Source organism: Erpetoichthys calabaricus, chromosome 9, assembly GCF_900747795.2.
Source record: "Erpetoichthys calabaricus chromosome 9, fErpCal1.3, whole genome shotgun sequence".
NCBI lineage: Eukaryota > Metazoa > Chordata > Cladistia > Polypteriformes > Polypteridae > Erpetoichthys > Erpetoichthys calabaricus.
Window position 1 is genome coordinate 98,663,382 of NC_041402.2, and position 22,209 is coordinate 98,685,590.

Here is a 22,209-nt window from a genome sequence, read left to right on the forward strand (position 1 = left end):
AAAAAGATTTTTTTTTTTTGCAAAATTTAAGTTACTTTGGAAATATCTGCTAAATAAAACTTAAAATGAGAACTAACCATGTATGGATCATTACAGTCAAACATTTAGTATACTGAGTTACATTGAGGAGACAAAAGCACTGACATCATCTTATTCAATTAAGTAAGCTGGGGAAAAATCAGATAGATAGATAGATAGATAGATAGATAGATAGATAGATAGATAGATAGATAGATAGATAGATAGATAGATAGATAGATAGATAGATAGATAGATAGATAGATAGATAGATAGATAGATAGATAGATAGATAGATACTTTATTAATCCCAGGGGGAAATTCACAAAAATAACTTTATTTAACTTGTTTAAGCAATCTTTGGTTATTTTTAATGCACATATGTGCATATTTCTTGTTGAATACCATTTTTAATAGTCTTTCGTATGTCTAGTTGACCGAATCTTTGAATTTTAGAAAAGCAAGGAATTTCATCACATAAAATCATCAGTTCCCACAGTGAGAAATGGAATAGCCTTTAATCCATTGTTTTAATTTTATTTCCCTAGTATGCCACACTTTAGTTCAGTTTATTATATACAACCAAAATTAATTTTTTTACATTTACATACACTCTGAATTGGATTAGGCAAATTTGAGCTTGTTATGTAAACATTAAACTATTTAATTGCACTTATTATGTAAAGAAGATATAACTAAAGTGCTAAAGTACCATAAATTCAATTGATGCTTTGAGTAATTATGCAATGTTAGTCTCTAATCCTTTTAATTTATATATATTAAATGTAAAAATTTAATATACATATATTATATATGTGTGTATTTTTTTTTTTATATATTTATTCCATAGGATTCCATAGACCCGACGAGAGTCTTACTGTGAGAGCTGACTTTTTCTCAAAAGGCTGTAACGAAAATGCCAACAGTAATGTTGCAAAATTTTTGTTGGCTAAGCTTCAGTCATACCTCAGAAATCTTAGCTGTGAAATTAAAGAAAGAGTTGTAAGCTGTGATTGGTTCTCAAGAAATCAAGATATAAAGCCAGATCCTAATAGAGTAAAAGTACACATGGAATTCTTCGGTAATACTTTGTTATTCTCGCTATTTACAATATAGAAAACTGTTTTTGCAATTTGTTAGATATTCTACCTATTGAGTATGGCTACTTGCATTGAGTGAGATTTTGTTTATATCCATACAGTATTTAGTTCATTGTGTTCTTGGTGTAATTATAGCTGAATTTACTTAAATTCACCTCTTAGTTGTTCACTTGCCTTATAGTCCTCCCGTATGGAATTCTCTGGGAGCAACATTGTCCTCCAGGAGACTCCAATGAGAAGGACTGTGACAAGGAAACACATAATCAAATGATAAAGGTAAAGTTCTGCTCTTTATGTTGCAAAAGGTACAGAATAGTGATCATACATACACAATCTCCACTAAATCTGATATATATTTTATTTTAAATGAAATAAAACATTCCATAATTATTTACCATATGTGGGTTTGCGCTCTGGACTGTCATCCCATGAAGTGTAGGTTCCAACTTTGCACTGCCAAAATATATACTTCCCACTACTACAAACTGGATTAGTAATGTTTGATTGTTGTACCATGTTAGCCTTTATAAATGTAGTGAGAAGTCAAGCAAAATTACACCTTTTATTGGCTAACTAAAAAGAAAATTTTAGCATGTTTAATTTCCCATTCTTTTCTCTCTTGCTGTGTTCTGAAGTAATGTTTGATTGAAATCAATTTAGAAAATTAATGTCTTTTCCTTCAGTGCACAATTTCTCTGCCCATGAATGTGCCCTGCAGTGCACTATCATCTTGTAAAAGGTGCTGCCAGCTAACCCATGATATACAATATTTTATAATGTATATATTCCTTTTCTGTAGGCATCTTCTGTTCTTCAAGACTTTTTTCAAGAACACAAGGAATTTGACAGTGGAATTTCTGGTCTTGACAAAATGAAGTTGCTGGATGAGTCTCTCAGAACTGTAACAATCAGTCACTGTAAGCCTGGCTTTGGGAAGGACAGTACACAGCATGACTGTCCTAATTGTTGTGGTAAGAGAGATCAGATACCACTATCAATAGTTAGTTTTAATTAGGATTTAAAGTTAAGTTGCGTAAGTGTCTGCATCATTTATATTGCTTCCCTATGAATTTTCCTTTTTTTTAAATTCATCTCAATGTAAAAATACTGTAAATTTGGAAAAAATGTGTCCAAGTGATAAAATTCTCATAACTTAAAAAAAAAATAACTTTTTGAAAGGCATAGCTTTTTCAAGCATTTTATATAGCACAATTTTGGGAAGTTCTCATTTTGCCTTTGCGGATATATATATTCATGAAAACATCATAGTACCATATGTGACCTATTTATGACATACAATCATATGAAAAAGTTTGGGAACCCCTCTTAATTCTTTGGATTTTTGTTTATCATTGGCTGAGCTTTCAAAGTAGCAACTTCCTTTTAATATATGACATGCCTTATGGAAACAGTAGTATTTCAGCACTGACATTAAGTTTATTGGATAAGCAGAAAATATACAATATGCATCATAACAAAATTAGACAGGTGCATAAATTTGGGCACCCCAACAGAGATATTACATCAATACTTAGTTGAGCCTCCTTTTGCAAATATAACAGCCTCTAGATGCCTCCTATAGCCTTTGATGAGTGTCTGGATTCTGGATGTAGGTATTTTTGACCATACAAAATATCTCCAGTTCAGTTAAATTTGATGGCTGCCGAGCATGGATATCCTAGTTGCTTTGAGGAACCCATGCTGTCACTCTTCAGAGGAGAGTCAAAGGGAAGCACAGCTTGCAATTGACCACCTTAAATACCTTTTCTCATGATTGGACACACCTGTCTATGAAGTTCAAGGCTTAACAAGCTAATCCAACCAATTTGGTGTTGCTAGTAATCGGTATTGAGCAGTTACATGCATTCAAATCAGCAAAATTACAGTTTTTCAGTTTTTCACATTTGATTTAATTTCATCCATCCATCCATTATCCAACCCGCTATATCCTAACTACAGGGTCACAGGGGTCTGCTGGAGCCAATCCCAGCCAACACAGGGCGCAAGGCAGGAAACAAACCCCAGGCAGGGCGCCAGCCCACCGCAGGATTTAATTTCATACTACTAAATATTGCTTCAGTAAAAATCTTTGTTCGGAAAACACCACAGTACTCAGATGTTCCTAGGAAATTAAAGACATACCACTGTTATCTTTTTTATTGAAAGTAGAGTCAATTATTATGCAGGCTGAGAGGGGTTCCCAAACTTTTTCATGTGACTGTATTTATTAATTTATTTCCTCTGGACTGAGCCATGCATTATTTGCACAGAGGAAGCTGACAATGAGAGAGATGTCATGCATTCACAGGACCTCCTACAATAATGTCTTGCACTCTTAGTCTATAACTTCTTGGTCTGAGCACATTTCTTTTCCAAAAATTCTCTAGAAGCAATTAGCACCACTTTTTAAGTTATGCACTTTGGCCTGTGCAGCACTGATAAATAACAGACTTAAAAGTCGCTGTGCATTTTCAAGTCCTGTGCTTCTGGAAGGTATGATCTGTGACATCTGTTTTGATGTCAGCCAAAGATGATACTTCTCATGATATCACTAGCTTTGTAAGATTTTGTGACTAGCAAAATATTACATGCTAACAAGTGGAAAGAGACAAAATAATTATTAACTTAGCAAACTTTGTCATGAGACATTTACTATCTTCCAAACTTACCATGAAGCTTCTAATGTGGCAAACTGCTTTTCCAAAGACAACACATGTGGTGTAGCTTTTTTAAGGAATGCATTTTTCACCTATGTCCATTATAGGTTTACTACTTGCAGACCAGAAAGCTGTTCTGTTTTTAAATAGATCATTAGCAGAAACTCCAAGGACAACATAGTTCATATGGAAATGCTGCACTATCTTTTACTAAACACACATTTGTCCCTGGAATTCTAGTTTTTTAAATACAGATACAAATATACGTTAGGTAAGCAAAAGCTGACTATGTCAATTGGACATCCCATTCACTTGTTTCTCTATGTGTTTGATGTAATATTATGAACTGTATAGTGTAGCTTCATTTTGGACCAATAAATGGTTCCTTTGCTCTAATTTTTATAGAGTTTCTTAACATTTGTTTGCAATATGTAATTAACCTTGCATTGCATCTCTCATATGTGTATGTGAGTACATGCATGGACACATCTTTCATTTTGCTCAAGGAATTAAAAAAGAAAACTGAATAATTAAAGCTGTATATTTTCACTACTGTTTTATAACATGATATAATAGCCAACACTATGGGTATAGTTTTAGTCCGAGTTATTTGGATACTTTTAGTTGGACTACATTGGCTTCATTATTTCATTTGGCCGTAAGACTTCTGGCCTCTACTGGAATTAGTGAGTCTAAGCAAATAAACAAAAACACCACTTGGGCTAAAGGGAGATTGGTTAAGTGTCAGCAGTTAAGTAATTTTTATTTATTTATTTTTATTTTTTTACTTTTTAAGTAAGATATTTGTTTTTCTGTCTCATTGGTAATTATTTGTGTTTTTTGTGGGTGACAGACATCATTATTACACAATTTTGTGATGTCTGCAGGTATGATTCATCAATGGCAAAGTGTGTTCCTTTTCTGCCAATTTAGAGAAAAGGCAGGAGCTAAGAGAAAAAGGAGAAGAGAGGAAAAAAACCTAATAAAAAACTAAGCAATTATGTTATCAGAAAGATCACCTTTCCATCTATCCATTTTTTGACCCATCTATCCATCTATTTCCTTACCCACTTATCATCTGGAGCCAGTTCCAAGAAGAATCAAGCAAAAGGCAGGAACAATGCCCAGACAGGGTGCTAGTGCATCACAGGGTAAACACACAACACCACTAAGCGCAAAGAGTTATTTAGGATACCTATCTTTTTTTGCAGGAGTTTTCTGAATCAATGTGCAAATGGTTTTGACACCTAGCCAAAGCTCTTGAACTGCATATATTTTAACTAATCTGGTAAGCCTCTGGAACAAGAACATTCCTGTTTGAATTATTTTACATCTGTATGAATGTTTTACTGTTTTTGAAGAGAAAAACACCTTCAACCCAAAGACTTAAAGCAAGGAAACCAGTCATTTGGGTAGTATATATAGTAGTAACTATATATAGTAACTTTAAAGACACTATCTTTTTATACAGGTTGAAATACTAAGGTGTTGGCTTCTGTCCTTTTTAATAGTTTATTTGGAAATGAAATGATTAGTCATAATATTACTGACAAATTAGAAGATTAAATTAGCTTAGCAAAGAAAATGTTTTTGAGTTTTTAAACTAAATCTATTCATCAAAATCAATAAATCTTTTCAATCAGTATAACAAAAGCAACAAAGAACAATACAACTCAACACAAAACAAAATAATAAAAATGAATCTGCAGTTGCATTTCAAATAAGAAAGGAATGTTTATTTTTGTGACGTTTACAAAGTGCCTATTAATACACTCCCTTTTTACAGATTTCTCTGTCTTGAAAGTTACAAATTTTATAGAATTTATATCCCAGATAAATTCTGGCATTCACCTAACTGACAAACATCTTGAGCATATCCCACTTCCTATCTAATTTGACCCTCTCCTATTGAGATTTTTAAATGACTGTCTTTGAGAATTTTCTCTTTTGGCAGTCAGTTTTACATTCTGATTAACTTTGCTTATTCCTGGACACCCCATAAATAAATATGTAATTGTTAAAAGAAAGTTAAGAACAGTAGAAAACATGTTAAGAATATGCATACAGAATATATATATATATTTTAATTTTATTTATTAATTTTATTGTAACCATTCCACACAAATAGATCAATTTATAACAAAACAAAATTGAAGACAAATCAAACCCCACCCCTGAGAAGGAGAGCTTAGCCAAAGGAGAATTGCTTAGGGCTTTTTAATAAGGCAACAATAAACAAAAGAAAGGGAGAAATATATATAGGTAAATAAGAAACGGAGAAGGGAATTAAATGTGGTAATAGTTATTTCTCTTATTCTAAAATAATATTGATTAGATCCTGCCAGGTTTTGAAAAAATTTTGTACAGATCCTCTAAGAATTAGATTTTTTCGAATTTCAAATAATATAAAACATCGGTTTCCCACTGACTTATCAGAGGAGAGTTAGGATTCTTCCAATTTAACAAAATAAGTCTGCGTGCCAAAAGTGTAGTGAATGCAATCAACGTTTGCTTGTCCTTCTCCACTTCAAGTCCGTCTGGAAAAACACCGAACACAACTGTTAATGGGTTAGGAGGAATTGTGATACCAAGGCTGTCTGAGAGGCACTTAAAAATGTTGGTCCAAAATGATGTTAGCTTGGTGCAGGCCCAGAATATGTGACCCGGTGAGGCAGGAGCTTGGTTGCAGCGTTTGCAGGTTGGATCTTGCCCTGGAAACATTTTGGATAGTTTTAAGCGAGACAGATGAGCTTGATACATAATTTTTAGTTGAATAATTCTATGCTTTGCGCATATGGAGCTCGAGTGAATTCTCTGCTTTGCTACCTTCCACTCCTTTTCTGATATATTGATTAAGAGATCTTCTTCCCAATGTCCTCTTGGATCTTTGAAAGGTAGGGACTCTAATAAGATTTTATATAATGTGGAAATGGTGTTTAATTCATCGAAATTGAGCAATATTTTTTCCAGTATTGTGGAGGGTACGAGGTGAGGAAAATCGGGCAGTTTCTGTTTAACAAAATTTCTAATTTGAAGATAGTGAAAGAAATGTGTAGCTGGGAGGCTGAATTTTGAACATAATTGTTCAAAAGATGCAAATATGTTGTCTATATAAAGATCTCTGAGCATTTTAATCCCAAAACTTTTCCAGGTATTAAAAACTGGATATGTTTGCGTGGGTTGAAAGAGGTGGTTCTCTTGCAGAGGTGCCGCGGATAAAAGATTTTCCATCTTAAAATGCTTTCTAAGTTGGTTCCATATTCTGAGTGGGTAAAACACAATTGAGTTATTAGTATATTTGCGATAACTTGCATTTATTGGAGCGCAGAGCAGGGAGTATAAAGAAGTACTACAGGATTTAACTTCTATTGCGGACCAAGCCTGTGTATTTTCATTTATTTGTGTCCAGGTTTTTATGGCTTGTATGTTTGCTGCCCAGTAATAAAACTGAAAATTAGGTAAAGCCATGCCACCTTCTGCCTGAGGTCTTTGTAGGGTCGCTCTTCGGATACATGGGTGTTTTGAGTTCCAAATGAATGAGGTTATTGTTGAATCTAATTGCTTAAAAAACGATTTATTGATGTATATTGGAATGTTTTGAAATAAAAAAAGAAGTTTAGGAAGGATATTCATCTTAACAATGTTAATTCTTCCGGCTAGAGTGAGATGAAGGGTTAACCATCTCTGCAAGTCTTGCTTAATTTTTTTCCATACAGATGGCAAAATTTTGTTAATAAAGAGCTTTATGTTTACTTGTGATATTTACCCCTAGGTATTTAAACTGATCTGCTATGGTAAAAGGTAGGGTGTCCAATCTAATATTATATGCTTGTGAATTCACTGGAAAGAGTATACTTTTATTCAGATTAATTCTAAGACCAGATATCTTTTGAAATTCTGTTAGTGCTGTTAAAACAGCAGGGACAGTGTTTTCTGTGTCTGATATATATAAAACCATATCATCTGCATATAGAGAAATTTTCTGTTCCAGTCCTTCTCTGATAATCTCCTTTATCTGATAAGAATTTTAACAGTGAACCGCCAGTGGTTCAATGGCGATTGCAAACAGCAGTGGTGACAAGGGACATCCTTGTCTGGTACCACCTTCTAGCTTAAAGTAGTCTGAACAAATGTCATTAATACAAACTGAAGCTTCTGGATTGGTATACAGTAGTTTGATCCATGCACAAAAATTCGGGCCAAACCCAAATTTCTCCAATGCAGTGAAAAGGTAGTTCCATTCAATCATATCAAATGCTTTTTCTGCATCTAATGATAGTAATATCTCTGGGGTGTTTGATTTTGCTGGTGAATATATAACATTAAACAAGCGTCGGAGATTGGAAGATAGGTGTCGGCCTTTAATAAATCCAGTTTGATCCTGTGATAATACTGAGGGAAGCACTTTCTCCATCCTTCTAGTTAGAATTTTTGAGAGTATCTTAACATAATTATTCAGGAGTGAAATTGGTCTGTATGATGCACATTGTAACAAGTCCTTATTTTGTTTAGGAAAGACGGTGATTAATGCTTGACGAAATGTTTGAGGCAGTATTTGGTTGTCTCTAGCTTCTGTAAATGTTGCCAATAAGAGGGGAGCTAGCTGAGTGGAGAATTTCTTATAAAATTCTACGGGGTAACCATCAGGGCCTGTTGATTTCCCACTTTGAAGTGACTTTATAGCATCTAGTAATTCTTTTAGCGTCAGAGGTTTATCCAGTTCCTCAGCACTTAAAGCATCTATTTGTGGTGTCTGTAATGTATCCAGAAATGCATTAGATTGTGTGTTGTCTTCTTTGAACTCAGTAGAATATAAGGATTTATAATAACCTCTAAATGCGTGCATTATATTTTTATGGTCAATGATTTCTTCTCCATTCATGTTGGTGATTACTGGTATTGTATTGCGAACTTCTTGTTTGTGAATTTGTTGAGCTAAAAGCTTATTAGCTGTTTCTCCGTGTTCATAGTAATGATATCTTGACTTATAAATAAGTTGTTCAGTTTCTTTAGTTGTTAAGATGTTAAGTTCTGTATGCAGGGCCTGCCTTTTCCTGTGAAGAGCTTCACTTGGACGCCTGGCTTGTTCTTCATCTATTCTAGTAATTTCGCTTCTTGGCTCTGACACTTTCTTGGTTTCTAATTTATTTCTGTGGGAAAGATATGAAATAATCTGTCCTCTTAAGAAGGCCTTTAGAGTTTCCCAGAGTGTTCCTGCAGAAACCTCTGTGGGCATGTTTGTCTCTAGGAAGAAGCTGATTTGTTTGGATATAAATTCTAAGCAGTTCTCATCTGCCAATAGAAGAGGGTTAAGACGTCATCTGCAAGGTGAGTGTGAGGGGCTTAATGATTTTAGGTCCAAGACCAGAGGGGCATGGTCGGAGATAACAATTGTGTCGTATTTGCATGATTTAATCGTAGGCAGGAAATCATTATCTATAAAAAAATAATCAATTCTGGAGTAGCTATAATGCACTGGTGAGTAGAACGAATATGTTCTTGAGTTTGGGTTAAGAAGCCTCCAGGGGTCTGATAAGTTGTGGTCATTTAAAAACTGTGTAATTGTCTTTGCAGTGTTAGATGTCGCCCACCCACCCCCCCCTCCCCCCCGTCACAGGAGTCCTATCTAAGAGTGGATTTAAAACACAATTAAAGTCCCCAGCCATTATAATTTTATGAGTGTTCACATTGGGAATGGATGCAAATAGATTTTGCATGAATTCCTTATCATCGACATTGGGTGCATAAACATTTATCAAAATCATTTTACTGTTATATAAGTTGCCCATGACCATCACATATCTCCCTTCAGGGTCCGACACTACATCTGATGCTACAAATGGAACTGTTCTGTGTATGAGAATTCCCACCCCTCTAGTTTTCTTTATAAAGCTAGAATGGAACATTTGGCCAGTCCAGTCTTTTTGTAGTCTGAACTGATCCTTGCTTAGTAAGTGGGTCTCCTGTAAAAATACTATTTTAGCACTTAAGCCTGTTAGGTGAGAGCATACTTTCTCTTTAATTCGTGATTCAGACCTTTAACATTCCAGCTCACAAAGTTAACTGTCCCATCATGGAGACATTGATTCTGAGTTTTTAATGTCATTTTATAGTCTTAACTGGTAGTGAGGCAGTTTTAATCTTTATTTCAAAATTCCCCATGAGTTATTGCATTTTAGCCTATTGCTGCATTGATATTTATAGTTATAAGGATTAGAAGAATAGATTAGATATAGCCTGCTCTCCTTCTCTCCCCCCTTTATCCCCCCCACCATTTTGCCTCCCCATATGAGGCTTGATCCCACTACAAAGAGACAGAGCACGTCCAAGACAAAACAAACCCAACCCCGCAGCGGCGTTAGATAATTAAAACAAAGAGATATCTATTGCAGCTGAATTCTTAATACTATCTGCCGAAAATATAATCATTAACAGTCTTTAAGCTTAAAATAATCTTCAGCAATTTTAAGATATTAAGATAATAAAAGAATGAACCCTGGGAATGATTTTAAAAAGTAGTCTAGGAAAAACATAGTAATTCCTAATGTAATAGTATAATGTAATAGTATAAATGTAATAGTAATGTAATAGTAATAGTAATGTAATAGTAGAAACAGCAATAAACCAAGAGTATGATGTTAAACAATCTACTTTAAGGTAGTAAAAAAAAAAAAAAGAAAAAACAAATCCTACTTTAATTACTTCCACACTTCCACACTCATGTCTATAACTGTAATTAAGACATAAATATAAAATGTCCAAGTAAAGAAAAGGATGTATAATTATAATACCAGTCTCTTTAAAAGTTGATCTGAGATCAGATGATAGGTCCTTCCCATGCCTTGACAGAATACGGCTCCTTATTAACTTTCAAAAGAGTGTCGGAAACATCCTCTTTAGTTCCTTTTCAGCTTCTTCCTTGCTTGAAAATATATAATATTGGTCTTGAACTTCCACTTTCAGTTTGGCGGGATACAAGAGGCTGTATTTCATATCGGCTTTCTGTAGCAACTTTTTAATGTTAAAGTAGGCTGCGCGTTTTGCAGCTGTTAATGGTGAGAAGTCGGGGAAAATACGAATAAGATTATTTTCAAATATAATCTCTTGCTTGTGTTTGAGAAGTGCCATCACATCAAGCTTACATCGTAATCGATCGAAGCGGACTATAAAAGACCTAGGTTTAAAGATGCTTGATCTGTATATGCGATAAGCTGCTGCAACCTCAGTGTCGAGTTTAAAGTCATCTCCAATTGTTTTAGAGAATAATTCTACTGCAAATTTCACTGGGCTTGAGCTTTCTCGTTTCTCAGGTATACCCTCAATTCTTATATTATTTCTTCTGCACCCATCTTCCAGGGCCGCAAGTCTGTCTCCTAGTTTTTTGCATTCGGAATTCGCAGCTGTAGCTTTTTCATCGCCGTTAGACGCCAATTGTTCCGCTATTTCAACTCGAGCCATGAATGCCTGCTTAACGTCATCCAGCTGATCTGTAACGTCATTAATCTGGTCGGCAAGCATTTTCAGTTTGGATCTATTTTCTTCGATGTGTTCCTCTAATTTCTCCAACATGCCTTTAAAGTTCACGTCAAAACGTTTAAATAGATGCGTTTCCCGGTCTTTGTTATCCTTTTTAAGCTCGATGATATCCTCCTTAAGCTCGTTCTTAAGCTCAATGTTAGCCTTCTTAAGCTCATTCTTGGTATCGTTCTTAAGCTCATTTATGGCTGTAGCCATGGCGGTGGCCAGTGTAGCAATCATCTCTTTCAGTTCGGACAGTTTGCTTCGGATTTCGTGCTCCACGACTGGAAATGCAGCTCCTGTTACAGCAGGTGCTGCGGGCTCGCGATAAGTAGTTGAGAGCACATCCCGCAGGGCCTTTTCTAGTCTCGGATGATCCTCAGAAATCGGCGATCCATCGCGACCTGTATCACTTGCACCTTCGCTCCCATTTTCACCCTCGACTGGAGACGATACAATGGAGTGGGGTCCTAGGAAATCTGTGCATTCGTCTGCCTGTTCCAGGTCAGTCTCCAAGAGGCCATACCTTGCACTCAGGCTGGATGTCTGTCCAGTCTTTGATGCAGCTTTAAGTTTCTTTTCCGGTTCTTTATGACTTTGCTTCTTGTTACTCATGCTTGTATATTGTAGTGGAAGTTCCTTGGTCGGGTTAAATACAGGATACCTCTAAATAATATGAAATACGTGGGAAAATAAAGCCGCTGCTAGTGGAGCTCTGCTTCAGACGTCCATCTCCTATAGCGGACGAGACCAACTCCTAAGAAGAATATGTATACAGAATATTGAATTGTAAAACAGAACATAAAGCACTGAAAGATTACCTTTATTTCCCTACAAAAATGACATCTGTTTGTAAGGCTGAGGCATTGATCGTTGTGATGCTATGCAGTCCATGCTATTGAAAATCTGTATTGCTCTTGTTCAATGGTGATCTTTACAAATGCTGAAAAGTTGTCGCAGATGTCTTTAGCCCCAAATCTACTCTTCAAGGATGCCTCTTGTGTTTTCATCAGTTGTCCTTAATGATGTGCCCATAAATTGTATATATCCAACCTAAACAGTAAATGTCTCTGTTAAATAGCAAATATCGAACTTAAATGGTAAATGCATATGCTAAATGGTAAATAACAATCTTAAATGGTAAATGACCCTGCTAAATGATAAATATTAAACTTAAATGGTAAATGTCTTTCCTAAGTGGTAAATATCCAATTTAGAGGATAAATGTCAACTCAAATGACAAATAACCAACTAAAATGCTAAGACTATTTTTGCCTGCTTAGTTTTCTATAGATGTGGCAGATTTCTTGTGTTGAATATGGGGCTTAAAAGAGAGTGTTATTTCTAATCTTCATACTCAAATCTGAAACTGAGAAGTGGAGTCTACATAACAAGGTTATGTTATTATGTCATATATGAATGGAAAATGCTTAACTTGAACATTAATTGTCAAAATGTTAAAATATTTGAACATTGGTTACACCCACTGTTAGGCAGTATATCTGCTTTGACAAGTTATGCCATGAAAAAGTGCATGCAATTATATGCAGAGCACACTACATTCATAGATACCTTGCCAGATGTAGGGGAAATATCAGATGTCATTGAGTGTGCAGTATCCTTTGTGTAAGTTTAAGCTGATGCTTGAGCACATCTAAATTTACTGTCAGCACCTGTTTTGTCATTGTGATACTGCCATGCTGCAGCTGGTGATTTTTTTTTTTTCTATTTTTCTTTTCCTTTTTGTGCTTTTTAGTAAATTGGCTTGACAATTGCGTTTCAGCTGGCGCTTTGCACAATCTATAGGCTACAACTTTAGGCAGTAGAGAGCTCTGATTACATGAGTATTGACAATTTTTCACATAATAAGGTCCCTTCATAACATGTCTCATTTATACAGCTTCCTTACATTAACATGAACATATTTATTAATGTCATTTAGCCATTTGTAACAATATTACATTTACATAATGTGCACCATGAAAAATAATTTTAAGTGTTTCGCCTCGTACAGAATGATGCAGTTTTTCAAAACTCTTTATTTTCTGAGATGTTTTGTCAATTCTAAATTTGCAAAAATATAGTATATTTGTAAAAATGAATGACCCAGTTGTGCAGTGCTGCAAATTGTTCCCTTTGATCACTACACCTTTCCACAATGGAAATGAAAGTGAGAATTTGAAAGCTTTATTTTTTCATCACCTTATAGAAGTTGATTTACAGTGGATTGTTTTCAATAAACTGCTAAAACTGTGGCACACCCTGCATCACAAAGCAACCTTTCTTTCTCCATCAGACAACATGCCATGTATACATTAACTTTTAAATTTATTCTAATGTTTGGAAAAACATTGTGAACCGCAGCTTACCTATGCATGTACTTATATCAACTGCTTGTGAGTGGCCTTCAAAAGGACCTTCTTTAGAAGTTGCTTTTGTCACACTGGTAATGTTTTCTGTGATCCATGTACTCACAACTGGTTTAGTACCTTGCCTGGCTCTGCCAGTTAAATGTGCTTGGTTAAGACATGAAACCAGGCTGGAAGGCTCATTAGTCTGTGGCCAAAGTGTCCAGGCATATGTGAAAAGTAAGAAATTATTTTGCACTGCAATCCTGTTGTGTATTATGGCTAGATGGTGCGACTCAAACCACCTACACCTGAACACCAGCAAAACCAAGGAGCTGGTGGTGGATTTTAGGAGGCCCAGACCCCTCATAGACCCAGTGATCATCAAAGGTGACTGTGTGCAGATGGTGCAGACCTATAAATATCTGGGAGTGCAGCTGGATGATAAATTAGATTGGACTGCCAATACTGATGCACTGTGCAAGAAAGGACAGAGCCGGTTATACTTCCTTAGAAGGCTGGCTTCCTTCAACATCTGCAATAAGATGCTGCAGATGTTCTATCAAACAGTTGTGGCAAGCGCCCTCTTCTACGCAGTGGTGTGCTGGGGAGGCAGCATTAAGAGGAAAGACGCCTCACGCCTGGACAAACTGGTGAGGAAGGCAGGCTCTATTGTTGGCATGGAGCTGGACAGTTTAACATCTGTGGCAGAGCGAAGGGCGCTCAGCAGGCTCCTATCAATTATGGAGAATCCACTGCATCCACTAAATAGTATCATCTCCAGACAGAAGAGCAGCTTCAGCGACAGACTGCTGTCACTGTCCTGCTCCATAGACAGATTGAGGAGATCGTTCCTCCCCCAAATTATGCAACTCTTTAATTCCACCCGGGGGGGTAAACGTTAATATTTAACATTACACATAGTTATTGTCTGTTTTTTCACCTGTATTATTATCATTCTTTAATTTAATATTATTTATTGTATCAGTATGCTGCTGCTGAAGAATGTGAATTTCCCATTGGGATTAATAAAGTATCTATCTATCTATCTATCTATCTATCTATCTATCTATCTATCTATCTATCTATCTATCTATCTATCTATCTATCTATCTATCTATCTATCTATCTATCTATCTATCTATCTATCTATCTATCTATCTAGATAATGGACAAACTGTGTATTCCTTATCAACAAGTGTAAAACACCCTGCCTATAACAGCAAGTCAACACATACTGTATTAAAACTCAATCACTCATTAACAGCACTTACCTTTCATTCAAAGGGGTAGTGAAGTAGATGCCAAGTTTAGACAGCCACACCACAAACTAATGTATTATCCAGAGTTGATAGATGCCCTATCAGCTCCAGCTTCATGTGATGATTTTTAGACAAAGCTATTGAATGAGCATTCCCTTAGTTTCTGCATCTTGCTACAGACATCCTGTCTGACTGGGTGTACAGGTAGAATGGCCTCTGAATCAAAACAATTACTTGATACAGACTGACAGTACAGCGTGGAAGTGAGATCTTCAAAGGAGACATGTTTTAAAAGGGGGCTTAATGCCTGAAATGTGTTCAGTGTTCTTTTAATTGGAACTTTCTACTGCTTAAAGTTGTAACCTTTAGATTGTGTGAACTGCCATTGTTTCTTATACCAACACAACCATTTGCTCAGTGATTGTATCCAATAGCTTAGATAGATAGATAGATAGATAGATAGATAGATAGATAGATAGATAGATAGATAGATAGATAGATAGATAGATAGATAGATAGATAGATAGATAGATAGATAGATAGATCTTTATTGTCATTGTCACTTTTACAAAGGAACAACGAAATTGAAGGTGCAGTCAATTCAGTGTGAGGAATAAGAGTTAAAAAGACAAGAAGAGAGAAAATAATAACAAACCGAATAGTAATAAAAGTACTTTACAAAATATACAAATTGCACTTATTGGCTTAAGGTCTATATTGCACATTGGTAGAATGATATGGAGCAGTTTTATTCTGAGTTCAGGGCCATGATTGCTTTTGGATAAAAGCTGTTTTTAAGGCGGTTTGTCCTGGTTTTCATTGCTTTGTATCTCTTGCCCGATGGCAAAAGCTGCAAGAGGCAATGACCGGGATGTGATGAATCCTGTGAAATGTCTATTGCTTTTTTGCGGCATCAGGAGGTGTAGATTTGTTCCAGAGTGGGGAGGGTACAACCAATTGTTCTCTCCGCTCTCCTGACGACCCTGTGGAGTGCTTTCTTTTCTGAGGAAGTGCAGCTGCCGTACCACACACACAGTCCGTATGTGAGCACACTCTCGATGGAACAGTGATAAAAAGAAAGGAGCAGATTTTTTGGGAGATGGTTCTTTCTGAGAATTCTCAGAAAATACAATCTCTGCTGCGCCTTCTTCAGCAGCTCCTTGGTGTTGGCGCTCCAGGTCAGGTCATCCTCCAGCTCAATACCCAGAAACCTAAACACCGGGACCCTCTCCACACAGGCCCCGCCAATGATGAGTGGCTGGATGTCAGTTTTGTTTGTTCTAAAGTCAATAACAAGCTCCTTCGTTTTTTTGGTGTTGAGGAGCAGGGGCCTCATGTATAAACGGTGCGTACACACAGAAATGTTGTGTACGAACCTTTCCACGCTCAAATCGCAATGTATAAAACCTAAACTTGGCGTAAAGCCACGCACATTTCCACGGTAACTCATACCTTGGCGTACGCAATTTCTCTGCTCAGTTTTGCAGACTGGCGGCACCCAGCATCAAAGCAGTGCTACTGTTCCTGTGTGGTTACCCTTTCTTAGATCCACATCCACTTTATCAAATACACTGAAATTAACTGCATATCGTTCATAAATTTAATGCATCTGATTGTAATTAACCTGTAACAATATAATGGTCCACAGAATGGTCAAACTACTGTTCCTGTGTGCTCATCCTTTCTTTCTTAGCTCCACATTCCTGACACGGCTTTATAAATACGCTGAAATTAACTGCATATTGTTTATTAGTGTAATGCATCTGATTGTAATTAACCTGTAGCAATATAATGGGCCAGGGAATAGACATAGTATTCCAAATACCATAACTGCTTTAGCGTTGTTACGCTCACTGCATCTTGTTCTTCTTTTTGCTGCTCCCGTTAAGGGTTGCCACTGCGGATCATCTTTTTCTATATTACTCTCACTGCACCACTCGGAGTATTTATATCACTGTATCTGAGTGTGAATCACAGCAGCAGATGATCGGAAAGAGAATTATCGGTATACAGTTTCAAGTACACACTACCTCAACCACGGCAAAAAGCGTCAAAGCCTTTCCTGTATGGACCTCGTGTTTCAGAAACAGTTTCATCCCAAGAACTATAAACGCACTCAATCAGTCCATCAAGTGCTCCTTGTAGAACTGTTTGTACTTATAAGTACAATCACCTCACTCTAAACTTACACTACAGTTATAACATTGCACAACCTGCGCCACTTTATAAAGCGTGTATGATGACAATATCATTTTTAAGATGAAATGCAGCAAAATATGTTGCTTATAGTATACAGATAAAACTTTAACTTCATTTAAATAATCTGTATTGTTAATAATTAAACATGTGAGGACACGGTGCCACAGTGTATAGCTAGTTCAAGGATAGCTCCTGCCTTGTGCTGTATTCTTGCTGGTGCTGACGCGACACTGGAAGGATAGACGAATAGAATAATTAAACATGTACTACGAAGATATTTCAATGTTCCTTAAAAGTTTTGAAGAAACGGCGTTCTAAGCTTACAAATGGCTTAACGTCTATTACAGTGCTGATTGTGTGGCGATTGGAGAAAGAAAAGTATGGACAGGAATTGGAGGTTAGTACGTTTGAAAGAGACAGTACTTCTGTAATAAATTATTTCATCGAAGGTCGCACATGGTGCAGCAAGCCTCTTGCGTGACATATGAACAATCACTGCGCCACCGTGTTCCCATGTTTAATACCATGCTTTCATTCCTATCATCATGAAAATGATATCACGTATACATCTCAGTATTTTAATTATTCAGAGAGCTGTAATATCTCGAATGTAATGCATTCTGTGTCCTGTCGGAGAAAGAGAAAGAACGGAAGCACGTAGTGATTCATACACATAGAGCACATAGAAGATCAAACACAGAACAAAGCATTTAACATGCTACTTGAGAAACTAGTAAAATAAACGATTTTAAGATGAAGTTTATGATGTTCTACTTTAATGGCAAAATAAACTACGTGATTAAAGTGGAAATTTCGAGATTAAAGTTGACATTTCGTGCTTTTTTCCCACTGTGTGCCTATGTTTTTTGTTTGTACCCTAATACGCTTTCATATGACACTCAGACGGTGGGCTACGACTTGCCTTTTCACGGCGACTTTGATATGTGATTTCTTTTTTATTTCGGGCACTGTGCGACTTTGTGAATTTGATCTTTCGAGTTTTTCCGACACTCTGTCACTCGATCAACTTTCTTTTGTTGATTATACCACTGTTTAAACCAACAAATAGTACGTTTTTCCTTTGCCTCCACTTGGTATTCATTGAAATTCTTATATTTTCCCCTGTGCTTTTCCCATTGTCTTTTCACAGAAGGCTATTTATATTGATTTGCATATTCAAAGAGGCGTAATTCTGGGAGGAGTTGGGGCGGGACAGAAGGCGCGTGCACGTGCGTTACTTTTCACGCTGATTGGGATTTATGTAGTGGAAGAACGTGAAAGTATGCGTGTGCACAGATTCCTGCATCTGGATTTTTCTGTGTGTACGCACAAGCCCGTCTTTGTGTTTACGCCATGTTATAGTGTGAGTTCTATGCACGGCGTTATACATGAGGCCCCAGGTTATTGACTGTGCACCATTCTGACAGCCGCTCCACCTCGTCCCTGTATGCCAGCTCACCCTCATTGCCCGAGATGAGTCCGACCACCGTCATGTCACCCGCGAACTTTATAATTTTGTTGCTATGGTGAGTGGGGACACAGTCATATGTGTAGAGGAGCGGGCTGAGCACACAACCCTGCGGCGTCCTGGTGTTGAGGCTGAGAGCAGTGGATGTGTGGAGACCCAGCCTGACCGTCTGGGAGCGACCAGACAGAAAGTCCAGTATCCAACTGCAGGTGAGTGATGGAAGTCTCAGATCTGCCAGTTTGGACACCAGTCGTTGTAGGAGGATGGTGTTACATGCCGAGCTGAAGTCTACAAAGAGCAGTCTGGCGTAACTCCCCTGCTGCTCCAGGTGGGTCAGAGCAGCATGAAGGGCTGTGGCCACAGCATCCTCCATGGATCTCTTTGCTTCGTAAGCAAATTGAAATGGGTCCAGGTCTGCTGGCAGGCAGGCGATGATATGACTCCGCACTAGTTTCTCAAAGCACTTCATGATGACAGATTTGAGTGCCACTGGGTGGAAATCATTCAGACTGTTCGTGATTAATTTTTTTGGCAGCGGAACAATGATGGAGGACTTGAGGCAGGATGGGACAGTGGCCTGGGACAGGGACTGGTTGAAAATCCTAGTGAAGATTCCGGCCAGTTGATCTGCACAGTCTTTCAGCACCCATCCAGCAACAACGTCGGTTCCTGCAGCCTTCCTCGGGTTCACCTTCCTCATCACCCGTCTCACCTCACACTCTTCCACTGTGAGTATATTGCTGTTGTGAACAGGCTGCTGTGATGGAGCTGCTGTTGGTGTTGCCTCAAAGCGGGCAAAGAAGATGTTCAGCTCCTCTGCCAGAGAAGTGTCTCCCTCAGCAGCCAAGGAGTTGCTGGATTTGTAGCCGGTGATGTGCTGGACACCCTGCCACACCTGCCTGGTGTTGTTGCTCTTCAGATGGTCCTCTATCCTCCTTCTGTATGCTGCTTTGAGTTCTCAGATGCCTGTCTTCAGGTTCACTCTGGCTACATGGTAAAGAGCCCCATCCCCAGACCTGAAAACAGTATTCCTAGCTTTCAGCAGACTCTGGACATCCCTAGTCATCCAGGGCTTCCTGTTAGGATAAATCCTTATGCGTCTGTCCCTGGTGACGTTGTCCGTGCAGAACCTGATGTAATCCAGGACTGTGACGTTGTCCGTGCAGAACCTGATGTAATCCAGGACTGCCGTAGTGTGGTTCTCCAAGTCTTGGTGATAGAAAACCTCCCAATCGGTTCTCTGGAAGCAGTCCTGCAACTGTTGGGAGGCCTCCTCGGACCATATGGTAATAGTCCTGGTCATAGTGGGAGCTTGTTTCCTGAGGGGAGTATATGCAAGGATTAGAAGCAAGGATGTGTGATCAGACTGGCCAAGGTGTGCTAGGGGTTTAGCCCTATAGGCCTGTCTGATGTCTGTATACAACTTGTCCAGTGTTTTTACTCCCCTGGTTGCACACTTTATGTGTTGATGGAATTTGGGGAGAACTGCTTTCAGATCTGCATGATTAAAGTCCCCAGAAATGATGTGAACAGCCTCAGGATACTTGCTCTGTTCACTGCTGATGGTGTCATGCAAAAGCCCCAGAGCCGAGTTAGCATTAGCATCTGGTGCTATGTACACAGCAGTTAGCAGTATAGCATTGAATTCACGTGGGAGGTATATGGGTCTGCATTTAATTGTCATAAACTCCACGTCTGGAGAGCAGTGTCTGGTGACTATGGTGGAATTTGTGCACCCATTATCTATACTAATAAAAGGCAAAGCCCTGACTGACTGACTGACTGACTGACTGACTGACTCACTCACTCACTCACTCACTCACTCACTCACTCACTCACTCACTCACTCACTCACTCACTCACTCACTCACTCACTCACTCACTCACTCATCACTAATTCTCCAACTTCCCGTGTAGGTAGAAGGCTGAAATTTGGCAGGCTCATTCCTTACAGCTTACTTACAAAAGTTGGGCAGGTTTCATTTCGAAATTCTATGCATAATGGTCATAACTGGAACCTCTTTTTTGTCCATATACTGTAATGGAAGGCAGCAAGATGGCCGTAGGAGACGGAGTTGCGTGTCGTGTCATCACGCCTCCCACGTAATCACGTGAACTGACTGTGAACTCAGTACGTAGAAAAGAAGGAGGAGCCCCAAAGAGCGCTGAAGAAAACATTCATTACACAATTGACAAGGCAGCAAAACAATAAGAAGTGAGTGAGTGACGCATACAAGCATCTTCATAAGACACAAGGTATAAAAAAGCACGGTGTAAACCGTAAGTTTAAATTAAGTTTATAGAAACGCTCCCGCTGCCGTTTGCAATACCATATTCGCACCTGCGAAGCGCAGGGATTTTGCTATATATATTAAACTATTTCAACCATTATATGATCTGCTTCTCGCAACTGAAAGAGGGCACCGTGGCAGAAGTTAGCCGACTTGCTGACCAACCACAAGCGTTACCTGGTAGGTAACCACCCATACAATCAGATTGTGAATCAGACTACGAATGCCTGCAATGTAATTACCCCGATCTACATGCTGTGAAATGAACGAACCACACGCCGTGGCACAACGTTAGGGGCTTCGCCTCTAGTGCTGACATCCGAGGTTCGATTCCCGTAAGGGAGTGCAGTGAGTGTGTACGCCTGATGAGCCCACAATTACGGCAAAACACGTGTCGCGTACTATGCATCTTCAAAGCACGGTTTAAATTGAGTTTATAGAAACGCTCCCGCTGCCCATTGCAATACCATATTCGCGAGATACAAGTTTAATGAGAAGACACGAGGTATAAACGAGACTTTGGATGACTTTGTAACAGAGTTAAAATTGCTGGAGCGAGAAACTTTTAACTGCCGGGTCATGTCGCATGTTCTCGGGTAGGTACACCAAAAAATGTATACATTTATGCATGTAATGGGCAAACAAAAAATGCACTATACCCGAAAGCACTGCAGTAGTACTCAATGTATCTTTACTTCTTAAATGTTAATGTTTTACTGTTTAATAATTTATACGCTTCTTATATGTTGTTCAAATTCTTTTATCAAAATACCAGTAACAGCGCACTGCACGATAGCGTGGAGTGAATACACTTGACATGAGCATTCATGTTATTTATCCTCTTTCTCTGTACATTTACCATTCATTTGCTCAGAGGTTGATGCGCTTGCTGCTTAATGAGCAGCTCTTCACCCTAGCATCCCGCTGCTTCTCTTCTTTTGTCGGCATCTTTTCCCGTTAAAACTGATTAAGTTAGTTTTTGTGTTGCAATAACTTAGTATGTTTTCTTTAATTTTTCAGTTAAGCTGGCACTTAAGTCTTCAATCTGCCTCAAGAATGATTAGCGAAGATGGTAGGGAATGAAAATGGCACCCGTACGCATCCGCCACGGCCGCACAGGTGCGCACAGCTGTGAGTTGATTCTACAATAAAATAAAATAAAGATAAAAAGAGTAATAAAATCATCACCCCGAAAGCGAATAGTAGATGTGACGTAGTATATGTATACAAAATTTCAAGTCAATAGGTGAAACGGTTTGCGAGCTACAGGTGATTTAAAATCCTGGACAGACAAACGAATAGCCACGGTAGCGTATTATAGAAGAAGATTTTACTGTTTAATAATTTA

At 38.0% G+C, this 22,209-nt stretch overlaps 1 protein-coding gene across 3 annotated transcripts in view; it reads left to right on the forward strand.

Moving 5' to 3' along the window:
• The window catches only part of LOC127529131 (uncharacterized), a 168,683-nt gene that overhangs the window by 101,457 nt on the left and 45,017 nt on the right, over positions 1–22,209 (forward strand). For 2 of the 3 annotated variants that reach the window (XM_051931714.1, XM_051931715.1), the window contains exons 12-14: positions 869–1,099; positions 1,300–1,394; positions 1,918–2,089. In XM_051931714.1, the coding sequence (XP_051787674.1) occupies positions 869–1,099; positions 1,300–1,394; positions 1,918–2,089 (498 nt within the window). The remainder of the gene's footprint in view (positions 1–868; positions 1,100–1,299; positions 1,395–1,917; positions 2,090–22,209) is intronic. The other variant, XM_051931716.1, reaches the window with a different exon arrangement.